At 38.6% G+C, this 24,676-nt stretch overlaps 1 protein-coding gene across 7 annotated transcripts in view; it reads left to right on the top strand.

The window, feature by feature from the left end:
• The first annotated feature begins 4,305 nt into the window (after positions 1 to 4,305).
• Positions 4,306 to 24,676, top strand: part of LOC308399048 (tyrosine-protein phosphatase non-receptor type 12-like) — a 56,807-nt gene continuing 36,436 nt past the window's right edge. For all 7 annotated transcript variants that reach the window (XR_013972065.1, XR_013972066.1, XM_080885992.1 and 4 more), the window contains exon 1: positions 4,306 to 4,883. Coding sequence is in view for 5 of the 7 variants with exons in the window: in XM_080885992.1 (XP_080742118.1) it covers positions 4,782 to 4,883 (102 nt within the window). In the remaining 2 variants the exon portion in view is untranslated. The remainder of the gene's footprint in view (positions 4,884 to 24,676) is intronic.

Consider the following 24,676-nt stretch of genomic DNA (forward strand, 5'->3'; position numbering starts at 1 on the left):
TGCTCTTCTTCTACTGCAGGCAAGTATGTGACATGCAGAAAATTAAGGTGTAAATACATGACTGTGTGTGTGGGAGGGGGGAACCTCCCTACCTTGGGGTTGTTGTATGGGCTTGTTACAGCAACATTCCTCCACTCAGCTGCTTCTGAACAGCACATTCCACAAAGAGAGGGAGGAAGGAAAAAGAAGAGAGTGAGTATAGAATGAGGAAGGACTGGAAATGAAGAGTCAGTGAAAAAAGGAGGGGGGGGGAGTGTGTATATGTTTGAGAGCTGTAGACGTATCTGTGGAGAAGGAGGGGTAAAGAGAGTGGAGATGCACTGGCAGAGGAAATTGGTAAAGGAAGGGAAAAGGGTCATAAAAATATCATGTGTAACTGATCCTCCCCCCCTCTCTTGTGAAATTTTGACTCCCATCTTCTCTGCATGGAGATCAGAGGTCAGGGTCAGATGCAGTGCAACCAGAGCCAGTGCTGAGAAAAGAGAGAAGGCCACAAGCTCTTTCCTAAAATATTCCTCATCATACAGCCATGAGAGAAGTCATGCACATGCGCGCACACACACAGAGTACAGTAGACCACAGTGCTCTTTGATGTGTGTTTATCTCCTCAGTCTGCTTGACCTGTTTCTAATGAACTATGCTGGGAGGAAACAGAATAATCCAGCTACACAATTACATCCTTCTGCGCAGACTCACAAAGAAATCATTATTTATGTACCTTAAAACTGACACAGTATGCTTTTCCTGCTCTCCATCCCACCTGTATTCACACCTTGTGCTTGAGAGGGGCAGCCAATCAGAAGAAACATGGGTTAAAGGAAGTGGTCTTAGAGGGAAACAAGCTGATACATGATAATGAGTAAGAATTTTTTTTATAAAGAAGGACAAAGCTACCGTATGCTACAGTCACATTAGGGAAAGCAGTGGTTGGGTACCAGTTGTGGTAACTTTGTGCAATGAACTTGCAGTCTTATTGTCTTCGAAGTAGTCTTTTCGAAGGCGGGGTCAGGTGCTCTCTTTAAAGAAACCTTGTTGGGTTAAGATGGTGAAAAGCTGGAGTCAGTCTGCAATAATTTATAATTAAATGGGGTCAAGTTGGCAATTACATGCAATCTGTTTGTGATATTACAGCAGTTATCTGTGAAAAACTGGGGAAACTGTTGCCATCTACATACACAGAAATTAACATTGACTACTTACATTCAGAGTCCAGAGAGAACCTAGCAGATTTGTAAGAGAAATTCTTCCACAACCTCTGATGTAGTCGGTGCAGGGCAGCAATTTAACTCCAAAATGCTTTTATATAGGAATATAACCAGAGTACAACCAGTTAGCAACCCGACCAGCTGAGTCAAAGAGGTGCATCGTAGACAAGTTGCACTGAAAAGTGCAAACTGACTTAGCTTGACTGCAGCGTGTTAGCAATCTGTCTTCATTTATATAGTTAACCCTCACCAGTGTGTATGAGAGTCTTTTTTTTTTTTTTTTGGCTGAATATCTTTGGGTTCTACTTTCTTAGGCTCTTTAATCCCCCAAAAATGTTCAGAATTCAGTTATTGGATTAGTAGATAATGCATCTCTTAAATACAGTAACAACTATAGATTCCATTCAGGGCACAGCTAAGGGCAAGAAAGTTTGACTCAGCTCAGAAATAAAATTAAACAACGAGAGAGAAAATGTAGGAAAGAGAGAAGGACATGAAACTGGGACAGCAAAGAAAACAGTGAATATTTACTGGGATAACAAGCAAATAAGTTTAAAGACAAGAGGAACAAAAAGCAGTTTGTGTGAGGAAAGGCTTGTTGGCTCTGTGACAGCGTCCCCTCTCCTTCTCCCTCTTACTCTAGCTGAATAGATGGGTTTGTTTGTTGTCAGTGCTAGAACTAAAGGAAAACAAAGTGACTTGATTCCCCTCTGTGTTTATTGGAAGACAGTTCGTCGTGCATAAGTGTCTATTGAGTTCTCGTCCCCAGACAGCTTTATCCTGAATACCAATTTGGTTCCTCTCTTTTTTTCTCCGTTTGTCATTCGCACTTTCTCCTCAGTTTGTCAGTTACATCAAATTTAAATGAACTGGATGTTCAAATTAGAACCTCTTAGCATTATTACATAACACATACATAATACCAATCTTCTGCTATATACCATGTACTTTCAATGCTAATACATTTTCTGCTATAGTACTAATAACTGCTATTACTTTTGCTACCACAATAGTGACAATTTTACACTGTCTGCATGCCTAATTAGAATTAGAAGGCCTTTATTGTCTTTGAAAAAAAAACTTACAACAAAATTAAGATCAGCATTATCACTGCAAAAGTGAGTATGTGACAAAACACATCACCTAAACACACACACACTCAGTCACACTGGAGAATTAAATATGTGCGTGATACATGATACGTTTCTTTGTCTCTATTTCTGTCACATTTTAATCCAGATTATATATCTGACCCATTAATCTCTTAGCTGTTAGTTGCTTCTTCCTATCTATCTATCTATCTATCTATCTATCTATCTATCTATCTATCTATCTATCTATCTATCTATCTATCTATCTATCTATCTATCTATCTATCTATCTATCTATCTATCTATCTATCTATCTATCTATCTATCTATCTATCTATCTATCTATCTATCTATCTATCTATCTATCTATCTATCTATCTATCTATCTATCTATCTATCTTAGTTTTAGGATTATTTGTTATAGTTATTCTTTCTGATTTTAGACCACGGATAGTTAGATATTGAAGGCCAATAGATTTCATTACAATACATGTATGCAAATGTATGCAAACGTTTACTGATGTCCTCTATTTTTCTAATAATGAATGTGATCACTGATTTAAGAAAGTGACAAATAAAAAAATCATCCAACAATGTTTTTCCACCGATGTGAAGAAACAGAAATGCATGCATATATACACACTCACCTCCACTTTATTAGGTACACCTGTTATAATACAAATATCTAATTAGCCACTCATTTGGCATCAACTTAACGCATGACATAGACATATAGACATAGTCAGGACGACCTGCAAAAGTTCAAACTGTGCATTAGAATTGGGAGGAAGTTTGATTCCAGTGACTCTGAATTGTTGCTGGTGTCACATGAGCTGGTTTGAGTATTTCAGAAACTGATGATCTACTGAGTTTTTTAAATGGGGTTTATGGAGAATGGTCTAAAAGAAAGAAAAATATTCAGTGAGTGGCATTTTCTGAGAGCAGGTTATAGAGAAGGTTATAGTAATTCAAATTACCAGGACAGATCTAGAAAGGTGTATCTGTACATTCTGATAAACAGTTCCCATTAAATTAGTATTTGTTAAGTAGCGCTGACACGCAGAGTGAATTGCAATATATACCTATACTCGTAAAGTGCGAAGTATTACAATACTAAGATAGGATTGAGAAATAATTTGGTTACTAAAGTTTTAGACAAATGAAATTATGTAAAATGTACAGTAGAGTAGGACTATATCGTTCACGAAGATATAAATGTGTTTGTTTTCCCAATTAAATTAACGGAGAGATTTCGCAGGTCTTTCCTCCCCACTGCTGTCAGACTCCATAATAAAGACTTTAACTGATCAAGCACACACATCCATACATATGCAATAATACTAAGTGCAATAATCCTTTCTGTCATCGTTGTATTTTTACTCAGTTGTATATAGTATTTGTATTTGTATTCTATTTTTTATCTTATTGTATATTTATTTTATTTTATTCTACTGTATATAGTATTTTATTTTATTCTATTCTGTACAGTTGTGTACTGTATTTATTCTTATTGTATTCTAATTTTTGCCTCATAACTCTTGCACTGTCCACTTCCTGCTGTGACAAAACAAATTTCCCACGTGTGGGACTAATAAAGGTTATCTTATCTTATCTTATCTTATCTTAAATGTAATAATACTGATGACCTATTTAGATATATAATTATCAGACTGTAAGAAAAAACATTTTTTATGTGAAGCAGCATATTATCGAATAAAAACAAATAATTTTTTAAAGTATCGATAAAAATTACAGCAAAACAGTAACGCCGTTTATTTAAACCTTACGTTTTTGGATCGTAATTTAGCTCACCAATGACGAATAGCGTCAAAACGACAGGCACAGATTCTATCCAATGAGAACACGCTATTGGGTGGAGCGACACCCAGTTTAGCCACTTGGATTTTAATTCCTGGTCAGCGTTAGTCAATCAGATATAAGTATATCCTGGAAGGGGCGGGCCTAATTGTTCCTTGGCTTTACCCAGTCCGGATGTTCCCCAGTAGCGAATAACGAGCAGCAGTGTGTGAATGTGGCAACCGAGGTAGACAGGGAGGGGTACATAAGCTGGCCAGACCCAGGCTCTTGTCTTTTTTCCTTTATTTTTCTTTTCTCGCATAGCCAAGTGTTTACAGTTCGTGCACCGCCGCGGTTGTGAAGTTGTTTACGGGGCAGAAAATCCGGCCGCTGCTGCTTTTCTCTGGGACTAACCGCTGTCGTTGTGAAAACAGTCCAGAAGAAAGAAAGAAGGAAAGGGAGAAACAACATGGGGCGATAATTAAAAAAAAAAAGGTGTTGTGTTGTGAGCGGACGATGACTCTCTGGGAGGACCCGTGAAGCTTATTTATTTTTATTTATTCCCCTCCCTTCCTTCTTCCCTCTTTCCCTGTGTCCGCTTTTGTTTTATTATTTTGTAACATTTCCCCTACCCCCCTGCCAGTTTGGGAGATTTTTTAAAGGAAAAGGCAACAAGAAGATTGAAGAAATGGACCAAGCCGGCATCCTGAGAAAGTTTATCCAGGGGGTGAAGGCCATGAGCGAAGGGAACGATGTGAGGGGAGAGGATAACTTCGGCAGCGACTTTATGGTGGGTCAAAATTAACAGGCGCCTCCACCTAGCCTCTTGTATCCTATATCTGTCTCACATGTACCCTCTTCCCTTTATAACCTCCACCTTTTCCTCCATACTGACCCTTCATATCATACCCAGCCTCCCCCCCGTCTCCTGGTTCTCTGTGTATCCCCCAGGAGGTGAGGCAGGGGTGGCCACACTGCCCTCTTCCTTTTTCCTCCCATTTCCAGGCTTTACATGGCGGCCTAGCATTGTCTCCCATGCCACAGAAATACAGCCGATTCCGGTTTCTTTAAAATTTTTTTAAAAAGGGCAAATGATAAAGACAAGATATATTATTGTCTCTCTAGCTCTTGGTTATTTATTTATTTATTTATTTATTTATTTATTTATTTTAATGACGTTGCTGGAGCAGCTTGTAGGTATATCTTTTATTGTGGCTATATGCTTGATTGAGACAGTGCAGTGATTCATTGTCCTCATAAGCACTAAGTATCCACAAACCTAAGCTTGATTGCATGCTTTATTTCCTGTGGTTTTCTCTGTGTTCCAGTAATAAAAAAAATCCTGTCAACTATTTATAAAATGACTTCAATTTTAGTAGAAGTTTTAGCAGGTATCTATTGTGGTCATTGATAAATCTGGCCACTTGCAAACTTTTATTTACATTTCCAGTTTAAGGAAAGCAAATTGCAAAGAGCTCCCCATACACTGGAGCCATATATTTAAAAAAAAAAAAAAAAAAAAAGACCGTTTAAACAAGGGTTGTCAAACCTAAGGCTTGGAGGCCAGGCAAAGACTCCAATCAGACCCTACTACAAAGTTTGGAAGACATGATTGAGGGTATAAATTTTGGACTTTTAACAGTATTTTCAAATGTTTTACAGCTTTATCTTTACTTCTAAAGGCACCCACATGGAGATTCAAGCTACACCAAAGATTTTAAAAATTAAATGTTTGAAAGGTTCCAGTTTTTTGTCTATTATAGAAATGTATGGTTGCTATATTTGATTATTTTTAGGTCATTTATGTGTGCAATGGATACACCTAATTGTAGCATGTAATTTTACAGGTTTTTTTCTTACAATTTAAGAGTCACGCTGACAGACAAAACTATTTTTCTATCATTCAGTTCAAACATGTAGTTAGGTCAAAGTGGGCTGTATCTGGCCCCCAATGTTAAAATGAGTTTGACATCCCTGATTTAAACTAAACCTTACAACAGCATTAGTTTTAATCTGGCAACTTTCTTACATGTGGAGAGGATCTTTTGAGATTAGAGATGCTTGCTGTTGAAGTGATTTTGATTACATATTTTGCGGTGACTGCTGACCCACAGTCCATTAGTTTGCCTTCACTACATAACTGGATGTCACTGTGTTGAAAGTCTGGACTCAAAATAGGACCAAGGCTTGTGAAATGGTTTAAAATGCCACAACAGGAATGTCACTCCTATAAAAACATTTCTGTCGTTGAGTCCACTTTAATTTAGATATGTTTAGAAATGTTCGGTGGAAATTGATTTACTATCTTAATTTACAGCAAGTTTACAGTTTAACAGGTTTAGACTTTCCTTCATGAGCAGCCTTATCATCCAGCCTAGTTTCATGTTAATCATGTTGCAGTTTGATTATGTGGGAATTAAGCTCCTCAGCACCAGAATGGTTAACTTTTTCCCCCACACACAGACTCTCCTCACTTCCCTACTTCATGCAAGCTGCTTGCTGGAGCTTGCAACATTCTTTCTTGGCCCATTTCATAACATTTTGTCCTGGCTATAAAAATGCAACTCTTTGGCACACTTTGGATCGAGGGCTCTCTTTCTCGTTCAGATTAAGTACATAACAGTTTCTATAATAAGCGAATCTGTGTCTAATTTTGTGCTCATGACTTAGCCTTCTGTCTTGTCTTTTGAGTGAGAGTTGCAGAAAACAAGGAGCTGGGAGATGTTCGTCAAAAAAAAAAAATTAGTTCTCAGCTATGTGAGAGGCATTAAGGAAGTGCATGGTGGACGAGAGCTACGGAGCTGGAACTAGTCTGCTTTTGGCTTATTTACAGAAGATTCATTTCACCATGCATGCCCTCTTTAGATGAATTTTTACGCGGTAGACTCAGTACAGTGTCCATATGTTTGTGATTTTATTGCCTGCCCGTTTTCTCTCGCCCTTAAATTCTGTTTCTAGACTCAACTGGTTAAATGCAGGTTCTTCTTTTAGCACCACTATACTTGCCATTCATAGATTACACACGTCCACGCCTTGTCAAACTGCCTACAACAACCACACGTTGTATGGGAAGAGAACAATTTTAAAGCTTTTAAAGCGGAAAGTGTTTCTTCCTGTCAGTTTTTCCAGCAAAACACCCCACCAAGCGTTTTTAGGCTATTAAATGTGGTGTTTTTAAGAAGTTGTAGGACACTACTGACTGCTTGTCAGGCTTTAACTCTTGATTATTTGTGTGATGTCTGTGGTTTCCTTTCAAATGAACTTCATTGGCATGAAATACAATATATTTCCTGTTAGCCTTAGGCTATCGCACATGTCTCTAGACAGTCCCTTGACAATCATGCAGCTCATATAAACTTAATCGCTGGGGCATTCAAGTGCTTCCATTAAATCAATTATCCTTTATCTCGTTAGTCATGGTAATCGGGGTTATTTTTGTACATGCAAAGTTACTGAATGAGGCTTATAAAAATTGGGCTTCAAGCTAAATTTTCTTAACAGCTGGCAGCAGCTTGTGAATGTTGAGATTCAGCTAAATTATTTAGCAAACGCACCAGCTAGCTGTCAAGAAAATTTGTCCTGATTGAGCACATGTGGCTTGTGTGCCAGTGTACAGAGCATTGTTGACGCTCACAAGCCGCAGCAAACATGTAAGTAAGTGTCTTAGCCAGTTGCTGCTAGCCTGTGGCGTTGATTTCAAGTCTTGTGTGAGGCTTTCAATTGCTGGAGTCAAGCTCGCAATACCACAAGCACATGGGGTGTGCTTCACTATGAAGTGAGTCACCAGAACACCCTGACATAACACCCACTTTAACTGCCTATTGTTGTTTATATATAGAATGTGTTTTATTGACATAATTACAGGCTCTAGTGGGCCAAAGAGTCAGAGATTATACGTTTATTTCAGTAGTTGTTTTGCTGTTTGATGCAGTGGGGAAACTTCAGGTTTTTCTTCCACCTGGGACGCTAATTGGAAAGTATCGTGGGGTATCTGGCCATGTTTGACCTTATTAGAAAACTTGACAGTGAGCTGTTTCAGTGGCAGTCATATAGAGGCAGATTACATGGGATGTATGTCTGCATACTTATGAAGTGGAGGATAAAGATGTACATTGAGAATTGAATGTTTGCTCCAAGGACCTACATTATTTATAGATATGACTGAGCTCTTGAAGAGCATTTTATGTCAGCTCTGAAGTGATTCACCTTCCATCTGTCATATATAAACTATTGCAATGGTGAATACCCTACTTTTGGCTTTGTATGATGTGAAAGAAGTAGCACAGAAGCTCCACCTATCTGGTGTTCAAACCATCTGTTTGCTGAGGTAGCCAATCAGAAGACTGTTGGCTTAAAGGGAGAGGAGCCAGGTAATAAGCTGAGACCAAGTATAGGATAAACAAGTTTGGGGTTCTTTTGAGTCATGGAAAGCTACTCTACTAGAGCCCAAGGGAAAAAAAAATATGGAGGTGGAAATGAGCATGATTGGTCCATTTTAAGGTTAAGCAATGTCATCAGTAAAAGGTAGATGCATTTTTACTGTAAACACTCTTGCTTTGTAATGGTGACTTAATCCAAAAAGTACACATGCAAAAAAGGTCAAATATGTGCTGTTATTTGGACCATCTGTGCAGATGCAACAATGGCAATTGTAATTGTTTCAGAAAAAGGGGGGTTATCAGCTGTTTCTCTCAACCCACGACTTTTCAAACCAGCTATTAGTGCTTATGTAAGAGAGCCAGATTTATTTATTTATTTACTTTTTTAATAGCCTGGTCAACCAGACACGAAGGGGAGGAATTAAGATGAACCATCGAGTTTACTTAAAAAAAGAGAAAAAATATTGAAATTCATTTATTTTTAAAGTATAGGCTTTATGTGGGCATAAATTATGATTTAAAGTTTCTCTGTGCAAATTTCTGAAAAGCCTTGTTGTTAAAGTTGACCTGTTCTCATCAATTGCAGCTCAATATTTTTTTCCCTTGGCATCTACTTAAAAGGCTTTGCGTGATTCACAGCTCTAAATAAAAATAAAAAAAAAAATATAATATATCATTACAAACCTTTTGTGCCATATAAATGACTAAATATTTTTAAAAGCCACCTGTACCAGCTCACCGGTGCTCTTCAGCTCCACCCTTTTCTACTGAAATTGGCAGTTCTTGTGAGCTCTGTTTGGGAACACAAAGTCGTTTTCCACCTGCTTCTCCTTAGAGTTACGGACCAGACCTGATCTTCAGAGTAACAGAGACTGCAGTTGCCAGCTACAATCAAAGATGGGTGAATGGGTACGTTCAGCCATGGACGCATGTCTCTGGGGAGTCCGGCGATCAGTATCGATCAGCACAATCATCAGGCAGCCTAGCTGGTTAGCAGTGACCATTCAAAATAAGAAAGCAGGGATGTAAAGTGATCATGGAGTGGCATAGTTCTCTCATACAGATTGCAAAATGTAAAATGCCACAATGAGTCTTCAGATTTCTTTGAGCAGGTATTATTATTATTGCGTAGTGTGCCTAAGTAAAGTTTCTGTGTGGGAAGCAGTACTTTGGATTTTCCCAGGAATAAAATTCATTTTAACTACAATGCAGAAAAGGCTTTGAAAGAGAAATGGGGAAAAATCCCTTTAACATGTCTAACTTAATTTCACAACCCATTCACACGCTGATGACATAGACTGTAAATAAAAGATTAAAATAATGTTACCAATTGGTTAGTGAAGTCCCATGACCCATGATGGTGCCTCGTGTTTTAGTCAGTATGACCCAGAACTTGAGATTAAGCCCATAAAGTCATCAGGAAAGTGCTTACAGCTTAGAGGTCAAAAAGCAAGGAAGCATGGACCACTTTCCCATAAACGTCTGTAATTTTGGAAGTATTTTTGAAACCAGCAGATCTCCCTCTGCTGACTATTAAAAAGCAGTTATTATTGCTTTCACTTTTCAGACCTACTACCATCTTCTTTATACAATCTATGTTTGGCAGCACCTATGTTACCCATCACCTTGTACCTTAAAATTAACAAATTATTGCAACGAATATGTTGCATATATGTTAAACATATGGCAAAATGTTTTGGCTGCATAGGCTGGAGAAGATCACAGACCTGCTTTGGCCTTGCTTTAACTCAAGGCTTAATATCACACAATGCTAGCAAGCTGCTCATCTGTTGAACTAAAAGTGAATTGAAGAGCACCTTAATTTAATTTAATTAATTTAATATTTATTTATTTATTTACTTAGTTATTTATTTTACACCATGACCGCCCCCTTGACAAGGTCAATGTTTTAGTATTCACATTTAAAATCAGATCGCTTCTGTTTTGCTGCTATGACTTGATCCTTAGATTGTAATAATCAGTCAGTTACCTGGAAATAGCTGTGTCATAAATAATGCTGTGACTAAAGTTGCATCACTGACTCACAATCTGGCGTGGTGAAATGAGCTCAACTTCTACATGGTAAGCTCTCACTGGCTTCCTGGAGACGATTTAGTTTTTATATGTAACTTCCTGTGGGCAGAGGAAGGATCCTATTTAAAGTAGTGCCTCCACTTTACTTCCTTTTTAATCAGCCAATCAAAAATTCTAATTGAAAGTATTTTTCATTTGGGTTTAAAGGGAAAGGAAGACATTTGAATGGGCTTTGCTGTGAGTAGCTTTTTTTTTTTTCTTTTTTTTTCCCAAGCGCATTTACCCATTACGTGACCTCTGTACAGACAACAGTTGCACTTTGACTACACTTGGTGAGAAAGTCTGATTATAGAATATAGAGTTTAGCTCAAGGCAGGTTGATTGTCATAGAAGCTACAGGGGTTTAGCTTGTGACCTCCGTGTTATAGGGCACTGGGCCACCATGCAGCCTGATAAAACATTTAGTGAACAGTTTGATCCAAATGCCTCATGGGGTCATATGCATGGATTTTTGCAGAGCTGTCCTCGGTAACATTGCGTCTCCAAATGCTGTCAGACATCAGTTGTGCAGAATTAAACCAGAGCTTCTTACACTACTGGAAGTCTGTTAGTCTCCTCTCAGTACAAGGAAAAAGTTGAAGTGTGAGTTATGGACTGTGTTGGGGTGATATTATTTCTAAATACACTCTCATAAAAACACATGTACCTGTTTTGGGAACACTGGACTTAATTTTGTAGTCTAGACGGGGTTTAGAAATTGGAGTTCAGCCTCTCTCTGTGTGTGTTTTCTTTCCTGCAAGCAGATTACTCTGAAGGAGCACATCAAAGAAAGTGAAAAAGTGCAGACACACATGCTTCTCTATAGTGCTCATCAGGCCACAGACATTAAACGCTCAGCAAGGAGACGAAAAAAAGGAGATGTGACAATGCGTGTGTGTTTGTGTGGGTTTATGATTGTGTGTGGCAACAATTTCCAGTGTCACCGAGGGGGCTTTCCCTTATGTGAAGTGTGTATATGTCTGTTTGTGTGTGTTCGCATATTAAGTGTAGAATCTGAAAGCCTTTTTTGCTTATGTATAACCCCCACACACAAACACACAAATTCTTCAGCAGGTATTTGCACAGTGTGACTTCTTTTTGAGAGAGAAAGAGAAAACACTGGCCTGATAAGTTATATAAATGTTAACAACAAATGGCCCATCAGTCTTAACAAAGGGGTTACCTCGGTGAAAATGGCAGAAACTCTGTTTCCTTAAGGTGCCATCCTGAGACTGGCAACACTTATTCAGTCTCCACAGACTCTCCTATTAATAAAATATCCAACTGGATCCAATATCCAAGTGGGGTGGATTTTTTTTAAATTAATTTTTTTAAAGCTAATCCACCTGGATAATTGTGTTAGGAGTATGGCTATGCTGATTGCCAGGTGTCCTGCTCAGTCTGCAAGACCTCATCCACAACTATTAGACATTAAACATTTCACTAAGTGTGTTTTGTTGAAGCCTTTGGAAGCATTTTTAATGGAGTATCTCATTATTATGGGTTGTTGTGTGGTACAGAACATCCAAGAAATTTGCTTTAGTTTTATTGAGTGAAATTCAGGTATTTTATTAGTCTGTTACGTAGCACTATTTAGTCAATATGCATGTCTCTCTGTTGCACCTGGGTTATGTATGAATACACCAAGCTAACTAGTGTTAGCTGATAAATTAGCACTCCATTTTATCCATTTAAGGTAACATCTGGCTTCTAGAAAGTGATCATTGGTGATTGTGGTGGAAACACTGGCAGGTGACATCACAATGTCTATGTCCATCTTTTATGTCGTCTGTGGCCTTAACCCAAGGTTTAAGACTGGTGTCAATATTTTAAATATTTATATATACATTTTGGGGGTTATTTGCAGCTTTTGTTTGATCAGATGATGTAGAGAAGATGGGAAATCTGGGAGAAAGCCCTGGGGGCAGACATGCAGTAAATGGCTATGGGGCCGAATCAAAGCCAGGCCTCAACTTTATGGCATGTGGGTTGCCTACTCAACCCTGTGTGATAAAATGCTTTTCTTCCTTTTTTAAAAATTTGTTGAATACCAAAATATATTATTTTTCTCCTGGAAAACTTTTGGAAGTGAGGCCATTAACCAGTCTCCTTTTTGTACCAGTCTACTGCCGGTTCAATGTAGAGTCTGCTGGGCTCCATCATGTAGGTACAGATAATTTTAAATGGTCTTTCTACCATTTATAGCAGAAAAGAATGAGTGATACAACTGGTTTATCTTATCAGGTGCTACTTTCCGATGCTGTTGTTTACGACGGCTGTTTAGCAGTGGTTTCTTAAACTTGCGTAAAAGAGCTTCTTTGTTATTTGACATGTGGTCTGTTTTTTGCTTTGATTATATTGTCAAAAGGCATTTTTTTGCCAATGTTGTCTCACCATTAACTGATAACCTGACTTGATTACCTTATAGATATGTCTACACAATCCAGTACACATATTCTCTGCCAAAGCCAAGGCAATTTTCTTTTAATCCACAGAGTGCATGTACACTGTAAATCCCAAGTTTAGAGAACTCAGAAATTAAGGAAGCTGATTATTTTAAGTTTTACAATCTTAATGTTAATACTGAAACAATCATTCATTACAATAAAATTTTATTTATATAGCACATTTAAAAAACCACAGGTATGCCAAAGTGCTTCACAGAATGAGTTAAGAGCAATAATAAATACAAATATAAAGCACAAAATGCAAATAAAATATACTAACAGGCGGGTGACATAACTAACCAATAATACACCAGGCATAGTAGGCACTAGTGAAGTCCACACACAATGCTGAAGGTTAAAACATTACTCTTGCATTAGAAATACAAGTGAGTGATTACTTGGGCTTGAGCATCAGCCATGCAAATTCTCCACCAAGATCGCTAACCCAACTGTCCTGTGTCGCTTATAGTGTTACAGCTGTGCTATTTTAACTTGAATATAAATAAAATGCCACTGGAGCAACTGAGCTGTAAACATAATAATTATAGCACAGCACTGAATGACAGAACATGCATAATATTTTAAGTCCACAACTGGCTACTGCAAATCTACAACTGCACACTGGTGTTTATTTTTAATGAACAAATAGTTGAAAATATTAAATAATTAAAAGTTACAGGTACTTGGAGAGAAATGTCACAAAAATCTCAAATATTTAAGTAATCATTTAACAATATTGTAAAAAAGGTAATTAACACATTTAAATTGATTTGTTTGCACTTTCTTGGTAAGAAGTTTTCAAATGGCTGCTGTAAATTAACTTTTATAAGCCTGTTTGTGCGAATGGGTCAAAGAGGGTTACACAGCAGGGGTCTGCTGCTGTTTTTGTCTGTGTGGCAATCGCCATCAGCCCGCCTTATGTTACTACAACAAGAAACAAGACTTCCCAATTTCTTGTCGTGTCACAAGCCTCCTTCGTTCTCAACCGCCCTTTTTCCGTGGCTTAACCCAAAAAAGAGCCTTTTGCCTCTAAGCTGGGTGTTTCTCAGAAGATGTAACGCAATATTTTTGGTGTGTGTGTGTGTGTGTGTGTGTGTGTGTGTGTGTGTGTGTGTGTGTGTGTGTGTGTGTGTGTGTGTGTGTGTGTGTGTGTGTGTGTGTGTGTAAAAGCTAGCTTACCCACCAACAACCCAGAACATCTTAAATGATCAAGATAAGGGACCAACACAGTGAAATACTCAGGAAATGATGACCTGTGTGTGCAATGTGTGACTAACGTGAAAGGAAATGGGGACGAGTCATATCGTTCATAGCACCTCACCCACATTCGTTTACCTGCACTCACACCTATCCTGCTTCTGCCCTGCTGATGTATAGTGTGTTATGGAAGAAAATAATCCTGCATTTCATTATCGTTATTAATATCATATCCAAAATGTCATCTTAATCCACAGAATCGCACAGCAAAGTGCAGATTTGGTCAGCAGCTTGACCTTTAATATAGAGAGTGAATACAGTATCTGAGCAGGGAGCTGATTAATACGTGCACATAGGCACCAAGCACACACGAAACACACAATGAGCCCCTGTCCCAGATGATTGGGATTATGAGGTCTGTTCACATCTGCTTCCTGCTGTAAGCTTTGATCCAGGGTGGGAAACTACCAACAAGCCGATACCGGTAAATGCAAACCATTTATGCGTGCATGTGGTTGTGTTTGGACTCTACAAATGTACCTGATCTCATTGCTTTTTGGTGTGAATTATTTCATTATCACTTTCCTTCACAATGATGTGGGGGGGGGGGTTTTTCTTTTAATTTTTTATTATCTAATAATCTTAAGAATTTGGTTAAATTTCAGATTACTTTTAGAGAAACAGAATAGATTAAAGGCAGAGGAGAGGTCATGCTGATAATTAAGTTCACTCTCACTCAGCTTCAGACCCTAATATGGTCATATATGTCAGGCACAAAACTGTGGCTGTGAGCACAAAGCCCCACCCATCTCCTGTTCAAATCTTGTTTGTGAGGGGCAGCCAATAAGAAAGGATGGAGGAGCTAAAAGACCCTGTTCAGGACAGAATATGAGCTGAGGGGGCCATTAAGTGTTCATTTTGAATACACTTAACCAAGAGCTGAAAGTTGTAATTTAACCATTCTGTTCATTCTGTTTTTTCCTTTAATTACATATTTATTGAAGGTTTGTCTCCCAGGGGGTTTTTTTGCCATTAAAATGTGCATGAACCAGCTAAACATCTAAACACTTGTTCAGGAAATCTTTCTACATTCAAAAGTTGTCTTTCGACTATTTAATTTTCCACTTCCTTCATTGGGTTGTCCAACTGTATTCCAGTCTCTTTTCCTTCCGCTTCTGCTTTTATTTTGTTTGGTCACTTTTGTTTTGTCTTTTGACATCACAAAGCCACTAACACGGTGACTCATTAAATTGGAGGAAGAAGTGTGAGTAGGTTTTGGTGCATGTCTGTCTACAATGATCTCTGTACTGTACATGCATGGGTGGCATTCGCGGTCCCAAAGGAAGTGGGCACTCAGGAGTAATGGTGGTTTTAAATGTGTGCTCAGTTCAGCACAGGTGCTTCCCGCAGTCCATTTCAATCATTTTAACTGCATGTACAAGTTAGAATCGCATATATGGTTACAAAATATTTACTTGAGATTCCTTTAACATTACATGATGCTTGTGCATCGTCATGATGGACCTTTGCAAAAGCACGGTATACCCCACTTATTCAGTCAGATACATTAGAACTGAAAATGAAAGTGTGACAGGAAAAAAGGAAGGCCCAATGGCAACTGAAAAAAATCATTCTGCTTTGTGTCACTAAAAGTCACTCTTGTCGCACCACTGTTTTTCATTGTGTGATTGTTTATGCACTGATTCTGTCAGTGCTCCACTGACCTATATTGGCCAGTTGCCTTCAAGTGTAAATGAGTGCACTGTGCATATGAGCGCGTATGTTGAACTTGGTTTCTCATGCTAAGTTGTTTGACGTTATCTTTGTTGAGATCTTTGACATTGAGGTCCGAACCCCTGACTCATTCCAGTGCTCAGGGTGTGGTTTGATGTTATTTCCTCTGTTAATGAGCATGATTTATAAGCTCTGTTTAACTATACAACTAATAGCAGGGACCTGACATGCTCACTTATTCTCTGAAAGCTGAGTTTTTATTACTTTGACTGCAAAACATCCACAGAAATTCAGTTACAGTGGTCCCTTGTTTATCGCGGGAGTTGCGTTCTAAAACTAACCCACGATATGTGAAATCCGCAAAGTAGCCAACTTTATTTTTTACAATTATTATAGATGTTTTAAGACTGTAAAGCCCCTCACTACACACTTTATATGCTTTTCTCAGACAGGCATGAACATTTTCACACTTTTCTCTCTTGTATAATCAAACCAAAGGCACCCGCAGGTGCCTTCTGACTGTGCAAAACGGTTCATTGACATTGTTGTGTTTGTTGGGGAGAAAACTTACAAACATACAGTACAGCACTTCAGAGTCACACTGCGATCAAAGATTTATGTAAATTTGACAAGCCTAACGCATTCTGTACTGTACAGGAGACACGGAACAAGATTGATTGATTGATAATGGTCTAAAAAAAAATTGTGTAAACCCCCACGAAAGGTGAACCGCGTTATAGCGAGGGACCACTGTATTTAGTTTTAAGTAGCAGCTGAATAGTTAGGTGATGTGGTTTTTGCTGCCATTCCCCATTATTAATATGGGAAATGGTGACAACTAGTATTTTGGCTTTTGAAATGTTGTTTTAATCTACTTATTTTCCTCTGTGAATTGCCTAGAGCAGGGGTCAGCAACCTTTAACACCCAAAGAGCCATTTGGACCCAGTTTCCACGCAAAAGAAAACACTGGAGCCACAAATACTTTTTGACATCTAAAATGAAGATAACACTGTATATATTGTTTTTTTTTTTACCTTTATGCTTTGTGTGAACAACTAAGGTGTGTTGCTTATGAAATCCATGAAGTGCTACAGAGAAAATTAAATTTTATTTATGTAATTAACACATTTTGAACTCTTTAAGAAATATAACAAAAGGAAAGACACCCAGCAGAACTAAAATGATCCATGTAGCAAACAAAAACTGTTGTGAGCCGTTGTGGTACACTGGCTTCCGCGAGTGTGGCGCTTATTTTGAGCGATGAAAAAATAATAGAATATAATTTTTTTTTTTCAAGTTAAAAAAGAACTAACATAAGTAAAATACACTTCAGCTAAATACTTCTAATTTATTTTCCCAAACCACGCGGAGCCGCACTATAAGGACTAAAGAGCCGCATGCGGCTCCGGAGTCGCAGGTTGCCGACCCCTGGCCTAGAGTATAAAATGTTAAAAAATACCAATAGATAGTTTCTGAGATAAAGGTGGTGGTTGAATAAGCCTATTTGAGCTTTTTAAAACAAAAGCTGTATATTGTCAATTTTAAGACGATGAAACCAGGGAATAATAGATGTTTTTGCCTTTGAAATGAAGAAATTGTTATATCTGATCAACCACACAGTTAATAATTTAATTGTTGCAGTTTTGAAATGAGCTCATCTCATAGTAGCATAACAAACAGAAATTGGTTCTGGGTCTGAAAAGTGAAACCAGCACTGAAGTCATCCTTTTAATGGTGACTCCTGTGCTTGGAAAAAGACTGCTGATTACTTGATGCGCTCATTCACTAATTTCAAGTAATGCTGAATACAACATAATGGCCACTGTGTAAATTATAGTCACTCAAGGAATAAGGGGGGCTGTCCAGAGTATGCTTGTTGGCTAATGACTTGTCAGTCACAAATCTTTAGACAGTGAGCTTGCAGCTTCTCAGCCATTCATCTGGTTTGAAAATGGCAACGGCAAAAATACTTATCTTGACAAGGTTTGTTTTAAAAAAAAAAAAAAAAAAATCAATACTCTTATACTAATCAATACTAACAAATTAATAAAGGATTAGACACTCATTTGTAACTGTGTCAACAGTGCCGTCTTTGCCTCCCACAGTAGATGCACAACACATAGTAGCACTGCAGATAGGCAGCCACTCCCCTCACTTCCAGCTGAAGTTGTCATTTTCAACACTAAACATCTCAATGTGAGATATTTTGAGAAGCCAGCAAAGGTCTTATCTCAACAACAGTGAAATAAACGTTAACCAGCCATTTAACAGTTAACAGCAACCTGATAGCCACATTAGCCTTTTTGTTAAGTTGTCATTAAGGTAGCAGCTGTGGCTAATAATGATTGATAATGTTCATGTTGGACATGAGTAGCAAACATTATAATTACTGCTGCTTTTTTATTAATGTAGTGTTAACAGAATAATGGGCACTTCAAGTCCTTGAAATGAGGAACCAAAGCTATGTAAAGCGCGTGTTCTCAACAATATTAATAGGTCGCAGGTTGTTGCAATCCACTTGGCACTGTGTCAGTCAATATGTCCGAGGTAGACTTACTGATGCTCCGTGAGTGGCTGGTTGCAAGCTGGGTGACGCGTTAGCCAAAGTGCTAGCAGCATCCCCGGCTAACCTATACATCGTGTCAATGTGATATTTTAAGCTGGAAGTGCTTCGGTGAAAAGAAAATTCCTTCCTGCACAATGTGCATAATACTTTGTCGGTCAACTGTTCCGTCTTGTTATTTTTTTTTTTTAATGCTCAAATTTCCCATAGAGAGGGCAGGGCTCTAGACTAACTTTTTGCCATGGGCGTACCGGTACGGCACAAAAGTTAGGCGTACACAAATTTTATAATAATTTATATAATATAATGTGTTTTTCTGGATACACTGTGCTTTTTCAGCATTCAAAGATTGATGACACCGTGTCAGAGCACTGGCTATGAATTTCAGAAGGATCAGGCCTTAACTTAACAGAAAAGTTAGCAATAGTTCTTTTCCTATTACAGCTACATCCACTTCTGTCGTGCCTAGGCTGCTCACTAGGGCTGGGTATCATCACTGATTTCTATAATCCATTCGATTCTGGTTTTCAAAGTCCCGGAGACGGAGACGGGCCAGAATGGACGGAGATGGAGATTGGAGACGGAAAACTGTTCTTGAAGTACAGAGAGAGAGAGAGAGAGAGAGAGCTAGCTGTGCATGAAGTGTGATTTTAATAGTCGTGGAAGCAAAACAGCAAAATTCATGACGACATTGATCAAATGTGAAGCGCAGTTTGCTGCTTCTTTTGCTGCTGGCTCGGTGGATTTTGGTTGGAGAGAGACAAAACCTGCAGCTCAGAATCAGCGCAAAAAGACGTAATCACAGCGTGGACCGGACGCATCAGGATCGCTAAGCTCCGACAGCGTGTCCGTCTACGGGCCGTCGGTTGAGAAAGCCGAGAAAGACAAAGCTGATTCTGATGCGTCGGTCCTCTGTGTTTACGTCTTTGTGTGGAATCCGTGTACCTGCTCTCATTTGCTGTTTGGTTGTTGTTGAAATGGTTTTGTGAGCTTTAATCTGAGAATCTGGCGTTTCTGGCAAAACACAGTTATGTTTAAAAGTCGATTCAGGATTTAATGAATTGATATCGCTTTATTCAAGCTACTCACCTCCCACTTCCACCTGCACTTTCAATTGGACCAAGGCCAATCAGAGAGGTCCCGCCCCTGACTATCTCAGATTGGTTTAGTCCACGATAGGGGCATAATGTGTGTCTGTTGTTGACCACAGGGAATGTTGCAGATTTTTTTTTTTTTTTTTTTTTTTTTTTTTTTGCTACCCGAACAGTTGGTCGCACAGGTGCAACCAAATATTTTTTATTTTTTTTTAGTCGCACCACTGAAAAATTTGGTCGCATTTGCGACCAAATTGGTCGCACTCTAGAGCCCTGGAGGGCCAATCTGCGTTTATCCTCCTTCAAATTGAGTTGATTGGTTCAGCTGCCCGTCACTACTAGATCAACTGCCCATTTGCGCATGTGGAAAGGTAACTCTACTTGGACAAACTGCCCGAAATGCGTTGACAGAAACATTTCAGGAATTTTGAGTCATTCTGCACCCAAGATGCGCCAATACCGTGAAAAGTTTTTTGTATCGAGTTAATCGTGATGACGGCTTAATCCGCGTTAAAGTGTTAATTTTGACAGCACTATTATTAACATGAAAAAAAGTTGGGGCAAAACTCACAAAGTGTTTTCCATTCATTTTTTTTTTTTATTCAAAGAAAAACTTGAATATAAAAGCTTGTATATAAAACATCAACATGCTGTTTTATATTAGGGGTTGGCTTTTAGCTTCGGCTAAAGCCATTAGCTTAGTAATGATCTTCTTGGTAAGAAAGTCAGTGAGACGGAGACGGTATATTTTCACAAAATGTCAAGCTGTTCCTTTAATATTTCTGCGGTTGTTGCTTTGTCTTAGCCACATCTTTCTTTATAACTGAATATGACTTTGCACTTGTGCAGCCTTTTACTGATCGGGGACATTAATGCCACAGTGAAAGAAAGGCAGAGCACACAGATCAGGCTGATTGAATTGTCTGAGTGAGGGAAGCACAGCAACAAACTCACACAGACCCTTTTAGTCTCCATGCTGTAGCAGTGCATCTTTTCCCTGCATGCTCGCAACGCGGGAGATGGATTTTTCTGAGAACATTGTGAGGAGTGACCTATTTTGGCGTGTGTGTATGTGTGTTTGCATGGAAGGTGACCGTCAGTGCTGCCTCTCTGCCAGTAGCGCTCAATAACCGCATTTCCTGGCCACACACATTCAAAAACCTTCTCCCCTTTGCTGTAGCAGGAAGAGCTTATTTTCTGCCAATCAGCTGAAGAAGAGTTGAAGAAACAGAATGTGCTTGCCTCTATGTATGTGTGTGAATTATTCAGTGTACCAGGGAAGTACATTGATGCTGACTTGTTCAGCCAGGAAACAGAAAGTAGGTTAGATCCACTAACAACTACATCTAAAGCACTCTTTCCGTCTCCATCATGATCTCTGTTGGCATTTTTTTTAAAAACATCATTTTTAGGGCTGAACGATATATCGCATTTGCGATAATATCGCGACATGATCAAGTGCAATTTTCTAACCGCAAAGGCTGCGATTATACTGCGATTATATTATACAATTCATGGGCTGCATCCTCCTGAGGCCGCATTTGTAGACCGATTACGTCACAGCAACGCGCCGAAGGCTGTCCAAATTACTACCATATCCCAGAATTCATAGCGCGGCCCAGCCAAACTCCAGTTTCCAGCAATGGCGGCCGCTACTAAGTTTTAAAATTACTCATACTAATCTTTCTGGGTCACAAAATAAACTTTTAACATATTTTCAGGCGAGAAAGTAGTTGTGTAAACATCAAATATCTGCTCGGTTTATCAAGATATCCCATATTTGCAAAAGTGCTTCGACGTTTTCAGAGGCGTCTGCTACCCACCAGCTCGACAGCTAGCCGGGAGCTCGAGGGTTACTGATGCGGCCGAGAACGGCACAACTCCCGGCACATCATTTTCAGATCACCGCGGAGTTTCGCTGCTCGGGTTAAACGTAATATATAAGTCACTTAGACAACCTAAAAATGTTATTGTTGGGCTTTTTTCAGTGTTTTGTTTGTTCGTGAGTAAATCGGTTTGGCTGAGATTAAAGTTATTAGATTAGATAAAATAAAACTTTATTAATCCCCCGGGTGGGTTCCTCCTTGGTTTTCACACAGCTGACTAAACGTCAAACAGAAAACTTATTAAACAGAAGTATGAGACAGTCGAGAATTTACGCCAGTGTCTGGTTATATTTTAGATAGCAAGAAGCAGACGGCCGAGTTTATTAAACTCCACCGAGACAGCGGTGACGCTAATCAGAACTAGACCGTCCAATTTCACGCCTTTAAACTTTAAAGGCGTGTTTGTGTGTGTGTTTATACAATTGCTATTATGTTTGCACTTTATGTGTAATGTTACTGACTGCAGAGATCAGTAAGATGTGTGTATTTTTTATTTATTAGTTTTATTTATTTAATATTATTTTTTAATTGAATGACTGTCTAGTAGTTCACAGATGTCGAAAAACTGAGTGTGGTAAAGCCACTGATTTTTTTTATGTATATTTCTGCAATCTGCACATTGTACTGACTTTCATTTTAATGTTTACACCAGGGTTCCTTGTCAGCACTTTATGCTCAGATGTTTGTAAGCTAAAAATAAACTATTGTGTATGTTCAAATATACTGTTGTGATTGAAGAAGTTAAATAAAAATGTCAGTCATCAATTCATGCATCACCTCATGTCATCATAACAGAGGTCTGTCTTCCAGGAAAGAACAGTTTAAAATTAATGTAATATAGTATTGGCCATACTATATGATGTATTGCTTGTCTTTGTTTAATAATACAGAAGACAAATACCTTAAAAAATAATCGCATATCGCAATATTGGGGCAAAAAATCGCAATTAGATTATTTTCCATAATCGTTCAGCCCTAATCATTTTCTTAATATTTATACTTCCTCAGTCTGCTTCTCATCCCAGTAACTGCCCTGGCATCTTTAAGCCATTTAGGCCAAGTCATTGTGAAGAAATGTGTCTCTGAGCACATGTGATTCAGTCACACCCTCAAGAGGGTCTGTGAAGTCAGCCCTGGGCTGCTGGGGGCACCGCCCTGCGTGTGCATGGCAGTGGAAGTCAAGCGTTCACAGGAAATTGGCCAGCTCATTCACACTGTTTAACTTCTCAGACTGATGGGAAATAAGAAAGTGATAGAAACGGACATTACCGGTAACAGAAGGTAGAAACAGAGTACGTAAGGAAACTGAGCAACGGGAGACATGTGAATGCTGGGAAAACTAGAAAAATAATGAGTAGTATGGTAACAATGATAAATGTGCAAAAAAAGAAAAAAAAAATTTATTGCTCTGAAGTTTATTTTATTGCACCAAAAGAACATGATAAAATGGAGGAAATTGGAGCCCTGTAGATATTGGAGTAATTCGACAGTTGTCTTCAAATAAATGCTAATGAGCTTTTGTTAGGTAAGGTTTCAAGATACATCCATTTGCAGTCAGAGCCACAACCATCCAGTGGTTTCAATGTGGTCTTGCCTAGAAATTGTTCATATTACTCACATGTATTCTGCCTGTGGTTTTCTTTCCTGTATAAGTGGTTTGGGGGGGATAATTTATTTTTTGGTGGTTAGGGCCATAAGTGTGTGGACACTGACGCAATTTTTGCCTCTGTACACCACCACAGTAAATTTAAAATGAAACAATAAACATGTGATTAGAGTGCAAACTAATAACTTCGATTCAAGAGGTGCAATTACTGTTTAATTACTTTGAAATGCAGCTGAATTGCCCCATTTGCAGTGCTCTTTTCTCATGTGACTGATCTACATCATTTCTTAACAGATGTGCTTCATCCCCAATTAGTTTAACAAACAACAATGTGGCACTTCAAGGCCAGAGGTGCTTTTCTAACTGTAAACCAAAGTACATCAGATGTTCTGTTGTTGGCTGCAAGAGGAAACACACGTTTCCATGCATCTCGAGCTTTTGAGAAGTCTACTACTGTTATTTTTCATGGCAATCCCACTAAAGTAGATTGCTATAAAATTACTGTTCTTCGAACATCTGCAGGTGAAGGTTTTGCTAGCTGGCACCTCTTGGTGAGTGGCGCCTAAACAATCAGAGCACGTAAATGTCATAGTAGGTGATCAATTTATTTTAATTTTTTTTTTTTTTAAGAAAAAGGCAGAAGCTAAAACAGAAATGTATTGAAAGCATTACGTGATTTTAAAATTTCAACTTTGTACACGAGAATGATGTGATGACTTTAAGGGTGTGAAAACCACAGGACCTGTCACAAGTTTTTCCGAGAACACAGCAGTTTCCTGTGGTGTTGGGTACCTGTGTTTTTCATTGTGCTGACATCTTTCCTGAGGGTAGAAGAGTTATAGGCAGTTGTATTTCTTGGTTTAAAATTGCCACCAGTCATTGTTGTGATCAGCTGGGATGAAATCAGTACAGAACTGCTGAAACTCTTAAGTTTGCATGAAGTTTATTTAACAGCTGATTCATTTTAAGGGATATATCAAATAGCGCTGAATCCTGGTTCTCATTTCTTTAAATGTGGTAGTAAATGGATTATTCTCTGTTGAATTTATATTTATTACTGTTACAATAAATCAAAATTCTCTTTATTTATTTTTTCCTGCTTAATTTCTCCCACCCAGAGGTGCTCTTTGGCAGAAACGATACATCCACCGTCTGCTAGATAACAAACAAGACTTGAATAGAGGAGTGCACTTGAATCCCAATAGAAACAGGGATATTTACTTTTCTTCGCCCCCACCTTCTCCATTCAGAACAGACGCTAGTATGAAGCGACGGAGTACAACGGGAGCTTGTGAATAAACGTCGGACACAACAATAAAAGAACCCATTAGCTTAGTTATCATGAGCCTCTTGAAAGCCTCGACTCTCTCCTTGTCCTTTGCTTCCCCTTTCTCCCCCCATCTTTTCCTGCTGCCTCCGCTTTCTTTTTATATTTGACCTCAGATCACTTTTTCTCCTTTATCTGAAATACGCAAGCTCTGATCTCCTCTTTTTTTCACTCGAATTTTCTTACACTTCACTTCTCTTGTTAGTTTGTTTTATAAACGTCACACTCTTCAATTCTTCAGACATTGAAATTATTTGTGAGAGGACACACATGCTT

The sequence above is a fragment of the Rhamphochromis sp. 'chilingali' genome (genome assembly GCF_963969265.1).
Source record: "Rhamphochromis sp. 'chilingali' genome assembly, chromosome: 7".
NCBI classification, from domain to species: Eukaryota; Metazoa; Chordata; class Actinopteri; order Cichliformes; family Cichlidae; genus Rhamphochromis; species Rhamphochromis sp. 'chilingali'.